The sequence below is a fragment of the Urocampus carinirostris genome, chromosome 19 (genome assembly GCF_059441175.1).
Source record: "Urocampus carinirostris isolate Australia breed hairy pipefish chromosome 19, RoL_Ucar_1.0, whole genome shotgun sequence".
Taxonomy (NCBI): Eukaryota; Metazoa; Chordata; class Actinopteri; order Syngnathiformes; family Syngnathidae; genus Urocampus; species Urocampus carinirostris.
Window position 1 is genome coordinate 27,860,550 of NC_142367.1, and position 13,873 is coordinate 27,874,422.

The following is a 13,873-nucleotide window of genomic DNA, read 5'->3' on the forward strand; positions in this document are numbered from 1 at the left end:
TTCTGCCCTGCTCTTCCGTCCCGGCCATCGACCCGTTTTGCCCCGTTTCCTGCCTGATACCTGTTGCCGACCTCTTTTCTGGACTCGTTACCGCCCTTGCTCCCCCGTCCCGGCTATCGACCTGTTTTCCTCCTGCCTTCGACTACCCTCACTCAACACGTAAGTGCCACTTCCGCGTTCCTGCCATCAGCTACCCGTGTCCGACAATCTCTTTCTCAATATAACTGAGTAAAAACAAACGCTATTGGGTCCTGTCTCCGTTTCTGGCTTGCGACACACACAGTACAGTCACGTGAATTGTAAGTGTCTGCATCTGGATTCAGTATCCATAACTATGAAAGATTTAAGTATTCCAATCGATCGTTTAAAACGTTGTGATGGTGCATCCCTACAAAATGTATAATTGTTAGCAAAGAAATGGGGCAAAGTACAACAGAGTAACAATGTAAGACAATTTGACATATTTGGTCATAGATATGTCATGATTACCGATGTGAGAGCACATTTGGCACCAACCGCTGCGGTGATTGGCTCCCTGTTCCTATTTGAACCCAGTCCTGTCACCCCCTGTTGTCAGTCCGTCTGCGAACCTCTGTGTATACAAGCCAAGCCTGTTTAGACCCTGACTCCCGGCTGTTCCGTTTTTGGTCCCGTTTGTCTCCGGCTACAACCTGTTTTGATCCCGACCACGTCTGCTCTCCCGTCCCTTACGAACCATTTTTGATTCCGACTAGGTATACTCTCCCGTCCTGGCTTACGACTCGTTTCCGACCTTGACCACGCTTTGTTCTCCCAGTCCCGTCTACTGACTCGTTTTTTTTTGCCCCTGACACCGCCTTCGCTCGCTACGGAAGATCCACTTCCGTCTTCGGATCACAGTCCGAATCCGAGAGCGACTCGCTTCCTGTGTCCAGCGAACACCGGATTGTGGGCACAGCCCTTCCTCTTTCCTCCAATAAAACTTGTGGTAAACGTTTTGCTATTGAATCCTGTTTCCGTTCTGGTCCTGACATATATGAGTAATCTTCAATTTTCTTTTATTTACCGATTTGATTCAGCTCTTCTCAGTTGTTTTTGTAAATGATCGGAAATGTTGAAATAAGGCTTAGAGTGCCCTCTTTCGATTTCGTGTGAAAATAAGATGTGGAATGATGTTATAATGTGTTAATCATGTTACACATAAGGTTTAGTGTAGAAAAAACATGCGAAATGATATAAAAATAATTTCACACACAAATCGCATCGGAGTATAAGTCGCACCCCTGGCTAAACTATAAAAAAACTGTGACTATTATTCTGGAAAATAGATATGTCATGATTACCGATGTGAATCACTTGTGCCCGCTCCTTTGACTCTGATTGGCTCCCTGTCCCTATTTCAACCCACTCCTTTCTGTCACCGTTGTCAGTCCGTCTGTAAACCTCAGTTTACACTAGGCAAGCCTTTTTTTCGACCCTGACTCCAACCTGATTTTTGCTCCTGTCTTTCCCCTGGCTACAACCCATTTTTGATCCCGATCACGGCTACTCTCCCGTCCCAAATTTCGACTTCTTTTTGTCCCCAACCACATCTACTCTCCTTTCCTGGCTTACGACTCGCTTCTGACCCCGACCACGTTTTTGCTCTCCTGTCCCGGCTACTGACCCGTTTTCCGTTTTCGACACCGCCATCACTTGCCACGGAAGTTTCACTTCCGCGTTCAGAGCGACCCTCTTCCAGCGTTTATCGGATCGTGGGCGCAACCCTTTCTCTTTCTTCTAATAAAACTTGTGAGAAACGTAACGCAAGTGGGTCCTGTCTGCATTCTGGTCCTGACAAGATAGGTATAAAAAAAACAGGGGAAAGATAAGCCTCATCAACTTACCGACGACGCTGAGTGCAACCGTGCTAGAAAGCAGAACTGTAGAGTTGAAGCGAACCGTGCACTGGTACGCCCCCTGCAGGCTCAGATTGACGCCAAGGACGGACAGAGAGAAGTCCCCGTCGAGGAAACGTCCCGTGGTCCAAAAGAAGCCATCTTTATTCCTCGCCGTGGCGTTCTTAAAGGAGGCCACAACGACGCTCGCGTTGTTCACCCAATCCACTTCCAAAAAAGCCGCCTCAGCTCGGTCCAGGTTGAGGCTCACGTTGCAGGGGAGGCTCGCGTTTGCGTTGGGTCTGCTTTCCATGTCCACCGAGGACGCTGTGTGAAGACGGAGGACACTTGTGTCAAACACAAGGAATCATCTCGCAGCCACGGACCCTGATTGGCTGTTCGACTCTTTTTAAACTCTTCCTGAAAGAACCCGTCAGACCGTCTGCGAAACCTATGCTCCCAGCTAGGCAAGTTTTTGTGACTCTCCGACTCTACCCTGCCCTGTCTCCTGCCTGATACCTGTTGCCGACCTCTTTTCTGGACACGATTCTGTTTTTGCTCCTCCGTCCCGGCCATCGACCTCTTTTTCTTGCTATCAACGACTACCCTCGCTCGACACGGAGGTGCCACTTCCACGTTCCTGCTATCTGCTACCCGTGACCGACGATCATCGAATCGTGGATGCAAGTCCTGTTCTCCTTCTTAATAAAAACTGAGTAAAACCAACGCTATTGGGTCCCGTCTCCGTTCCTGGTCTGTGACGGGGACAAAAACATCGCATAGCTTTCCTGTCCGCTTGCGAGACATGGCAGCAAAACTAGAAAACTGTTTTATGTATTGTTTTTATTTTCATTTTTTGTTTTTTCTTGTTGCTTCTCTGTTATTACTGTAAAGCAGCTAAGCTATGGAACACTTTTTTTGTCACGGTTGCCATGGTGCCCAATTGGCCCCACCCGTGGGCGCCAGCTGTAGCTTGTTGATGGATTGGCTCCCTGTCAGTATTTAAACTCTGTCTTGTCAGTCCGCTTTTGTCGGTCTGTCTGCGAATCTCCGTTTTTACACGGCAAGCCCTTTTTCGCCTGTCCTGTTTTTTTCCCGCTACAATCTGTTTGATCTCGACCACGTCTGCTCTCCCGTCTCAAATTACGGCCTGTTTTGATCTGGACCACGTCTGTTCTCCCGCCCCAGATAACAATCCGTATGTGATCTCGACCACGTCTACTCCCCTCTCCTGGTTTTAGACTTTTTACTGTTCCCGACACCACCATCGCTCGCCACGGAAGTCCCACCTCCGTGTCTGAGCAACCTACTCCCACTGACCAGCGATCTCCGGATATGTGCGCTCCTTTCCCTTCTCCCCAATAAACCTGTGAGTAACGTTACGCGAGTGGGTCCTGTTTCCTGTTCTGGTCCTGACCCTTTTTATGCCATTAAATTAGTAGTCCGGCCCCCATAAGAACGCTTTTCCTACCATGTGGCTCCCGAGCTCAGATAAGATTGACACCCCTGACATTATGTGAAGAAATATGCATTCTGGAAACTATGTAGTGTCAGTTATTTGGGTTAATTTGAAGACCTTTAAAATTAATTTGGAGCTTTATTTTCTAAATTTTTAAAGTGACAGTATTGATTATTAGGCAACTAGATGTCACTGTGCAAAATGCAAATGTGTTCATTGTCATTGTTTATAACCAGATTAGAAGTGTCGTTCTAGAACTAATATGTAAAAAAGACTAAAGAGAAAAACAAGATACAAATAATGTTAGGCTGAATGGACAAAGATATTTACAAGGTAGATCTCAGAGACTGGCCTAAATGGTAAGGAGTAAAAACTTGATTAATCTAGTTATTATTGGATTTGTGGTTAAGCATCAAATAAGTAATTAGTTAGGTAAGAAGTAAAAATACTTTTAGACATTCTTGATTCTTCTTCAACTGCAATTATTTTAAACAAAGCTGGTATTGTTAGGTGTGCCTCTGTCACATCAGATGAGGTTTACAAGTCAAGTTGACATTTGATTGGCTCAACAAAAAATACGTTTATGAATACAGAATATAACATACTCAAGTACATATATAAACTCTAACATAGAAACAAATGCTTTGGTGTAAACGTATAAAGCAAGTCTTTTTCTCTGCACTATTGTTAAAATGCACTTTCTTTTTTATTGCATTCTTATTATAACTGAGGCTTAATTCTCCAAGCACGATGTTAGAATGACTCTTTTGGGCCTATTTTTCCTGATAGTCTCTTATCTTTTTTCTCTGCAAAGTCTTTAATACGCGTTTTACTCAGGAGTGCCATTTCTAATCTCATTTGCAAACAAAGAATGGCTTAAATTGCTGTTAGCTTGCAATACGATCGCTAATTCTATTGTTTGTGTCATGATTACTGATGTGACTCAGCTGTTCCCGCTCAATTGGTGCCAACTGCCGCGGGTTCTGATTGGCTCCCTGTCAGTATTTGAACCCAGTCCTGTCGGTCGCCTGTTGTCAGTCCGTCTGCGAACCTCAGTTCACACTAGGCAAGCCTTTTTCGACTCCAATCTGTCTAGTTTTTAGCTCCCGTCTGTCCCCCGGCTTCGATCTTGACCACGTCTTCTCTCCCGTCCCGACTTACGACCCGTTTTTGATCCCGACCACGTCTGCTCTCTCGTCCCGGCTTATGACCCGTTTCTAACCCCGACCACGTGTCTGCTCTCCTATCCTGCTATCGACCTGTTTTTCCGTCCTTGACACCACCATCGCTCGTTACGGAAGATCCACTTCCGTGTTCAGATCACAATCCGAGTACGAGAGCGACTTGCGCAGCCCTTCCTCTTTCCTCTAATAAAAATTGTGAGAAACGTAACACAATTGGGTCCTGTTTCTGTTCTTGTCCTGACAGTTTGGGGCTGAGGTGTTGACCATATCCTAATTCTTGGTCTCACTATCGCCCTCTGCCATGAGGCATGAAAATGATGTGCCTCAATCTGCATCTGCAGACGTTCAGCATCCTCCTTGTTTTATAACCTTATCTTCTCTGTTCCTTTATCTTCTTGGCTTTTTATCTCACTGTGAATGTGTGAAACTGGAGTGTCATGCCCAATTTCGTTGTCACAATATGTTAACCCATTTTTGAACAATGACAATAAAGGTAGATTATATTCTATTCTATTCTAATTGTATATTAGTATTCAAAACATGATATAAAAAAAATCAGCAAATGTAATCATTTAATTGTTTTTTTATTGTATATTTCCATGACGGCGGGTGAGGCTGTGTCACAAATGGTTTTCGCAACACGGAAATAAAAGTCTTACACAATAGAATGTCCCGGTTAATGAATATAAATGAAAGCATGAAAAAAAAAAAACATAAAACAACTTAAGTGTGTTCACGCAAACACGTCAGAAACCTGAATGGTTTCTTTGAGATGCCGACTTGTTTTCTTTTGACGAGAGAGCATTGTTGTGAGCCACGAGTACCCGTTCTCAAGTGACTCTCAAGCCGGTCGGTCAACTCTTGCCGGTGATGAGCTTAATTAGTAACCGGGACCAATAAATACTTGTCAGCAAATACAAAATCGTGTTACGGAAAAATTTTACATTCATACGGATGTTTTGGTTTGTTTTTTTTACCTTTGAAGGCCCGTCGATCGTAAACGTGAGGACAACGGTCTATTTGATGACAAGTGTTTCCTCCAGATGGGTCCTAATGTGGGAATCGCTAATTAGAGTCCTTTTCCAGTCATATCTCATTAGCGCAGGGCCTCTCTATAATTTTCTTTCACGCCCCCCCTTGGAAGAAGAATTCCTCTCCCGCCACGCCAAGATCGTTCTTCTTTTTAAGTGATCACATAATATTGGCGCAGAAAAAACAAATATATCAATATTGATGGTAGACATGTTATGTGAGAGACAGAATGTATTTCTGTCATTGAGTGTTATTCTTGATGAGTCCATGGGGTGGCGCACATTATTTTTGTATAAAGTGTGAGGGAAAAAACTATTACAAATGTTTGCCAAATTGTTCGAATGAGTTATCTGACTCCATTAACGTAACAAAACCATCAATTCATTCTCCCAACAATGCATGCTCTTTTCTTAATTTAGGGAAAATATTGACAAGAGACCGGCATTTCCACACAGGGGCATGAATAAATTATAAAATCCTTCAAAAGGTAGGAACATTCGTGTGGTCAGACTGGTATCTTACCCCGAAAAGGACAGCTATGCTATGCTAGGATGCCAAACTAGGCTAATTTGTTGTTGTAATTTGGACTTGTTTGAAAGACATGAAGTAGTATAAAGATGTTTCAGTGAACTGAAAGACCGCTCCAAGCTCCATTCCAGTAGTTAAAGATCACTTGATATCAACGGTAATTATCCCCAGTTTCTCCAGGAAACATCTAGCCACGTCGGCCTAACTCTACCTGGTGTACAGATGCCTCAGGACAGAAAAACTGTCTTGTCAGCGTGATTGGGTTGTCTTTAAGTGTCAAGTTAAGTTTAGCTTCATGCTGTTCGCTGGCAACATTTTTAACATAAGTCGCAGTGAAGGGCTACGGGAGGAGACTTTTGTTAGTCACTTTACCCCGCCTGTCAATATATTTTGTGTCTACACTTCATACTCAATGCTTACACTCTGTGCTTAATGCACTGCGTGAAGGCTAAATGAAAACAAAACACTCTGCCATTGAGAATGCCACTGCCACCTGGTGTAGTGGATGTGCAATTGCACTTTATTCTGGGAAAGTTAAAAAAAAAATCCCCATTCCCACCCTCAGGAAGGACCGCCCCACTATTCGAGAACCAGTGCATTGGCGCAATGACTATGTTAAACTCAACATGATAACTCTGCTTGTTCATATAAGAGTGCAATTACGTTTAAGAGACGTTGAATACTGTTTTCAGTGAAAGCAAACATAAGACATTGTGAATTACATGCCATTTTTTAAATATCTCTCACAGATTTGGTCGATTTTAGCTGATGCTAAAAATAAAGCTAAGCGTTGCTGAAGGGTAATGGAACAGCATCCAAGCCACAATGATGATTGGAATACAAATAGTGCCGCAAGACAGGAAAGCAACGCAATGTCTTACATATCATTTTCTGTACATCTGTTTGTTTTGTTTTTTTGCACTACTGGCAGTTCTCTTATACCTAGCCACTCCTTTGCACATCTGTTCTCCTCTGCACTATCGTACTCCAGTGTTATTGTTATTGTATAGTGACTTGTTTCCCTGCCCATTTTGCACATCTGGTTAGCTGCTCCTCTTGCACTCTTTGCACTACTGTATAATACTATACATAGCTATCATTATTTAGTATATTATTAGTACTTCAATACTCTAACATTTTATTTATATCTGTACATTCAAGGAAACTGTGCGGGTCAGATGTATCGACATTTCGTTCTGTATACACGTGTACAAGAATAAAGTATATCTGAATCTGAATCTTGTTTGGCTCTTTTTTTATGTCTTTTGGTATAATCGTCATGATTACTGATGTGACTCAGCTGTTCCCGCTCATTTGGCGCCAACTGCCGCGGGTTCTGATTGGCTCCCTGGCAGTATTTGAACGCAGTCCTGTCAGTCACCTGTTGTCAGTCCGTCTGCGAACCTCAGTTCACACTAGGCAAGCCTTTTTCGACCCTGACTTCAACCTGTCCCATTTTTTGCTTCCGTCTGTCCCCCGGCTTCGACCCGTTTTTTTATCCTGACCACGTCTACTCTCCCGTCCCGACTTTCAACCTCTTTTTGTCCCCGACCACGTCTGCTCTCCTGTCCTGGCTTACGACTCGTTTCCGACCACGTTTTTGCTCTCCTGTCCTGGCTACTGACCTGTTTTTCCGAGTACGAGAGCAATTCCCTTCCCGCCTCCAGCAAACACCGGATCGCGGGCGCAGCCCTTTCTCTTTCCTTCAATAAAACTTGTGGTAAACGTCACGCAAGTGGGTCCTGTTCCCGTTCGGGTCCTCACAATAATACATCCGTTAATATTTCTTATTTAAGTATAATTTTTAATGACTTTTTAGAATGTTTATATATATTTATATATATATATATATATATATATATATATATATATATATATATATATACTCGTTCAAAAGTTTTGGGTCACGTAGACATGTTAATTATTTGAGGGATACAATTTTGGGGGAAAATAAAAACCTTTTTTTCTAACCTTCTAAATGTCTTAGAAATACTTTCTATGTATTTTGCAACTCATTTCATTCATAAAAAAGTGACTTCATGGAAAAAACAAAATTGTCTAGGGGATCATAACATTTTGAACGCTACTGTCTATATATATACAGTGTAAATATCATATTTCCAACTTTCTTTCTGTTGAAATGACCAATATTGACTACCAGTTAAACAATAAAATCGTTTTTCAAAGAAAATGAAAATAATACTAATATTTATGAGCTCTTTTTTTCCTCACGAATATTAGCCCGGTGACAAGAGAGTGCACAGCTGACACAGGAGCAAAATGTCTATAGAAATAAAGCTACTGCAGAAATAAATACATAAATAAATCCTCTTAACTTCAATTAATGTACAGAAAACATCTGCAGATAATTGTACATGTTTTGTATTCATTTTGCTTGCTTTTTATGGTTTAAAATCAGCGCTAGAAAGATGATAAAACGGGTTTTAATGATACATAGTATTGTTTTTCTGATGAAACTATACTTTATGCCTGTTATGATAAATGTTACGAAAATAATTGAAGGGCAGAAAAATATGTATATATATATATATATATATATATATATATATATAATATATATATATATATATATAATATACCCACAGAAACATGGGACTATCCATCCATCCATCTATCCATTATCTGCACCGCCTATCCTCAGTAAGGTCACAGCTGTCTTCGGGCAGTGGGCAGGGGACACCTTGAACTGGTTGCCGGCCAGTCGCAGGGCACACAAGGACAGACAATTCGCTCTCTCATTCACACCTAAGGACAATTTGGACCAGTCAATTCACCTGATATGCATGTTTTTGGAATGTGGGAGGAGACCCACGCAAGCACAGGGAGAACATGCAAACTCCACACAGGAAGTTGGATCTCATGACCTCAGAACTGTGCCGCACAAGCACATATATACATGAATACAACAGGAAACAATCAGGAAACCATCTCATTGATTCAAAACAAGACTCAGAATTGTCTAAATCACAGTCCACATCCACTGTTTAGTACACGTTTATAACAGTACTTGAAAGTGTTACACCGTTATTGTTCCCAAACCAGCTCATTGATACGTCAAAACCCTGCATCATAAAAACCCTGCAAACAGAAAACACTGTCCTCTAGTCTCAGACCTTACCTGGCCACTTGTTTGCTATTCAGTCCAGGTTGTGATTTATTATTTAACACTCCGAAATGTTACACTACTGTTCCCGAACAAAACGTTCAGGAAACCAGCTCTTTAATACATAAAAACCCTGCATCCTAAAAACCCTGCCAACAAAAAACTCTGTCCTCTAGTCTCAGACCTTACCTGGTCACCTGTTTGCTGTTCAGTCCAGGTTGTGATTTATTATTTAACACTCCAAAGTGTTACACTACTGTTCCCAAACAAATCGACCAGGAAACCAGCTCACTGATATGTAACAAGCATCGTAAAAACCCTGCCAACAGAAAACTGTCCTCTAGTCTCAGACCTTACCTGGTCACCTGTTTGCTGTTCAGTCCAGGTTGTGATTTATTACTTAACACTCCAGAGTGTTACACTACTGTTCCCAAACAAAACAATCGGGAAACCAGCTCACGTAATAAGCATCGTAAAAACCCCGCACACAGAAAACTCTGCCCTCTAGTCTGGGACCTTACCTAGTACCCGGTCCCCTTTGGAGTACAGTTGAGTAAAAATACAGTCGCGCAACAAAACGGCCATTGTGCCAGTCCACAATACTCACCATTGTTTACGAGGTGCAACAGGACCGCAAAGACGAGGACTTTACACCGCATGGCCGGGCTTGTCTTGGGAAGGACTTCTTATCACCGAGCCCTCCGGCCCTCTTATATACAGCAGGGGTTGGGCTCCACCTGCCACAAAGGAATCGAGAAATATCGGCCCCCGGGGGCCCCGGGAAGGAGTCCCTTGATGTGTGAGAGAAGGGAGATGTGAGGGGGGGCCGAGTCAAGAGTAGAAAAGTACTCACTTAAAATTCAGCGTGGAGTCGGGCCAAGCTTTTCGGGCCTGCTTTGCATGGGTGCCGTGTTTCTGTGGACAAAATGTAATCCCGCTGAGTTTATGTGGGGAGACTCTCTTGCGAGACTGAAACTTCCTTGTGAAAAAAAAAAGTCACATCATTAGGATGCAAAAAAAAGAAATTGTATTTTGTAACAGCACACGTGTCAAACTCATGGCCCACGGGCCAAATGTGGCCAGGTTTGGGTAGGGTTACTTGAACTGGATTACTTTCAATAACTTTTGGATGACTCCAATAGCAAATATGCTAATAAAAGGCAAAAGAAAGTAAATAGGAATACAATGATGACTCACAACACGTAGTAAGCTTTCTCTCCTGGCTTTGATCTCCGGCAAAACTAACATAAAATGCGCCAGAAACAAAATGAAAATAAATCCAACATCATTTTTGCCGTTCCGTGTATTCCGTTACTCCCCAAGCCTGCACAAAATGGAGTCATTTTATTCATTCTTTAGTTTCTTTTGGTATTGGAGTCATCCAAAAGTCATTGAAAGTAATCCAGTTCAAGTAACCCTACCCAACCCTGAGAAAGAACTAGAAAAAATGACATCGAAAGAGAAATAGAAAAGAGAATGAGAATAAAGAAAAGGGGGAAAGAGAGAAGGGAAAAGTAAGAGTGAGAGAGAGAGTGAGAGTGAGAAAGAGAGAGAGAAAAGGAAAATAGGAAGAGAGAGCAAAAGAAGGTAAAAGACAAAAAGAGAAAGATACAAAGAGGAACAAAGAGAAAAAGAAGAGACAGAGAGAGTGAAAGAGAGAGAGATAGAGAGTGAGAGAAAAAGGGAGGATGAGAGAGAAAAAAGAGAGAGAGAACGTGAGAAACAAGATATAAAAAGAGAAATAGTAAGAGACGGGAAGAAAGACTCGCAGGGTTGGGTAGGGTTACTTTAAGTGGATTACTTTCAATGACTTTTGAATGACTCCAATACCAAATCTGCTCATAAAAGACAAAAGAAACTAAATAGGAATCAAATGATGAATCACAACACGTGGTAAGCTTTCTCTCCTGGCTTTGATCTCCGGCAAAACCAACATCAAATGCGACAGAAACAAAATTAAAATAAAGCTTGCCAACATCATTTTTGCAGTTCCATGTATTCCGTTACTCCCGAAGTCCGGTTAAAGTAACCCTACCCCACCCTGCCCGCAAGACAATGAAGAGAGAACCATAAGAGAAAAATGAGCAGCAGCTTCAAATTGGTCCACTGGGTATCGCCACATCCAAAGCAACCCATTTCTTTCTTTCCTTCTCTCTTTCTCTATCTTTCTAACTTTCTTTCTCCAAGTATCTCTATCCGTTTTCTCTCTCTCTCTCTCTCTCTCTCTCTCTATTTCCTTTGCTCTCTCTGTCCTGGTCTTTTTCTCTCTGTGTCCCTTTTTTTAAATTTCTTTATCTCTTATCCTTTCTGTCTCTCTTTTTCTCCCTTTATCTCTGTCTCACTTTTTTTTCCTCCCTGAGTGTAACTTGCTCTCTATCACTTTCTTTCTCTATTTCCTTGTCTCTGTCTTTCTGTTCTCTCTCTCTTTTTTCAAAATATTTTTCTATCTTCTTTCTTTCAGTCTCTTTATCTCTCTCACTTTCTGTTTAACTTATCATTTTCTCCCAGTGTCTTTTTCACTCGCTTGCGTTTCCTCTCCCAGTTTTTTTTCTCTTACCTATCTCTCTCTTCCTCTATATATGTTCATAAAATTTTTTTTTCTTTTTTTTCTCTCTGTCTGCCTTTGTCTGTAATTTACTAGTCCGGCCCCGGTGAGGACTGTTTCTCAACCACGTGGCCCCAGACTAAAATGAGTTAGACACCCCTGTGTTACAGTTACCAAAAAAAAACTTCAAACCGCTCCAAGATCTTTCCATTTCTGAGTAATGTCCAGGACATTTTTATCTCCAGGCATTTTTTTAATGCAAAAATAATTTTCCAAGACCTAGATTTAGCGCCGTTTTACCATAAATCCTATGCGTACATTTGCCCCATTGATTTACAGTTGGTTTGTGGTTCCTGTATAAGCCACGCCTCCTCCCCCACGCCTTGCCTACCATTCGCTACTGCTGACACACAACCAAAAATACATTTTATTCTATAGTGAGAATTTTGGCTAAGATGCAAGTTTAGAGTTCAGCACCCTCGTACATATAAACTGTCACAGTTGCCATAGCGCCCAATTGGCCCCTCCAATGTGGCGCCAGCTGCGGCTTGTTGACAGATTGGCTTCGCTTCTATTTAAGCTCAGTTCTCTCACTCACCCTTGGTCCGTCCGTCAACAAACCTCTTCACCCGCAAGACGTCGGTTTTGACTCTGTCCGGCTTCCTGCTTGTGTTTCCTGTCCGGTATTGTTCCCGTTTGTCCTGTGTAATTTCGATGTCCAGTTTCGATATCAATCCTGCCTGTCCCGTCCTGTCCGGTATCGACCCCATTTGTCCGATATCTGCATGTGCAATTGGTATCGATCTCGTCGGCCTCTGGCTTCCTGCCGCCTTATGTCTTCCGCCCAACGATCACCGAATCACCGGCGTTTGGGTTAACGTGCATGACTCCCCATTTCCTGTAAAATAAAAGCTTGTGTGAGAAACGTCACGCATTTGGGTTCCCCTCCTGTTCCGGTTCATGACAATATTATATTGTGTAAACCATAACCTTACCTTCTTTGTTCCTTTATCTTATTTGGTTTCTTTTATCCTCACTGTCAAATGTAAAACTGGAGTGCCACGTCCAATTTCGTTGTTACAATATGTTTAACCCATTTTGTAACAATGACAATAAAGGTCTATTCTATTCTATTCGATTCTATAAACAATTTTAAATGTTGTGTTTATTTTTAAAATCTAGTCTTTTATCTCTTTTCCCTTCAAAGTCTCTATCATACATGTTTCGCCCTGGGGGGCCATGTTTCGTTGCATGCGATGTTTGATATCAATGACAATAAAGAGAATTCTAATTCTAATTTTAAATTTTATAACTCTTACACAAACTAACCCCAAACAAACGTTCTCCGCTTTTACAGAGATACATTTCTTCCCAAGCTTAAGTAAGGAGATCACAGAATGCGTCATTATGAGCAACTTAATGTTATCTTTGCGTTAGCTTAGCATTAGCCACGCTCTCTTGAGTACATTAAACATACAAAACTAACACAAATTAACGCCACACAAACATTCTCCATACTTACAGAGACATATTTCTTCCCGAGCTTAAGTCATGGGTTCACAGAATACGGATTTATTGGCAGTTTAAGTATTATATTTGCGTTAGCTTAGCATTAGCCGCGCACTTTTGAGTCCGTTAAACATACAAAACTGACATAAACTAACGCCATACAAACATTCTCCATACTTACACAGACAGTTTTCTTCCCAAGCTTAAGTCATGGGATCACAGAATACCAAATTATTGGCAGTTTAAGTATTATATTTGCGTTAGCTTAGCATTAGCCGCGCACTTTTGAGTCCATTAAACATACAAAACTGACATAAATTAACGCCACACAAACATTCTCCATACTTACAAAGACAGTTTCATTCCCAAACTTAAGTCATGGGATCACAGAATACAAAATTATTGGCAGTTTAAGTATTATATTTGCGTTAGCTTAGCATTAGCCGCGCACTTTTGAGTCCATTAAACATACAAAACTAACACAAATTAACGTCGCACAAATATTCTTCATACTCACCAGGACCAATTGTCTTAATCTTACATTAGTTTAGCGTTAGTGTAGCGTTTGTAAAGCATTATTGTTCACATGAACTGTGAACCAGTAAGAATGTACAATTGTCGAGTAGTAGTTCTTTA

General features: G+C 41.7%; 1 protein-coding gene across 2 annotated transcripts in view; it reads right to left on the reverse strand.

Moving 5' to 3' along the window:
• Positions 1-13,873, reverse strand: part of LOC148347900 (uncharacterized) — a 38,051-nt gene extending 24,178 nt beyond the window's left edge. Inside the window, exons 1-5 of one of the 2 annotated variants that reach the window (XM_088324077.1) lie at positions 13,755-13,873; positions 12,327-12,626; positions 10,037-10,098; positions 9,791-9,920; positions 1,866-2,183 (exon numbers count right to left, since the gene is read on the reverse strand). In XM_088324077.1, coding sequence (XP_088180203.1) covers positions 1,866-2,183; positions 9,791-9,842 — 370 coding nt within the window. In that variant the 5' untranslated portion in view covers positions 9,843-9,920; positions 10,037-10,098; positions 12,327-12,626; positions 13,755-13,873. Of the gene's footprint in view, positions 1-1,865; positions 2,184-9,790; positions 9,975-10,036; positions 10,163-12,326; positions 12,627-13,754 lie in introns of both variants that reach the window. The other variant, XM_088324076.1, reaches the window with a different exon arrangement.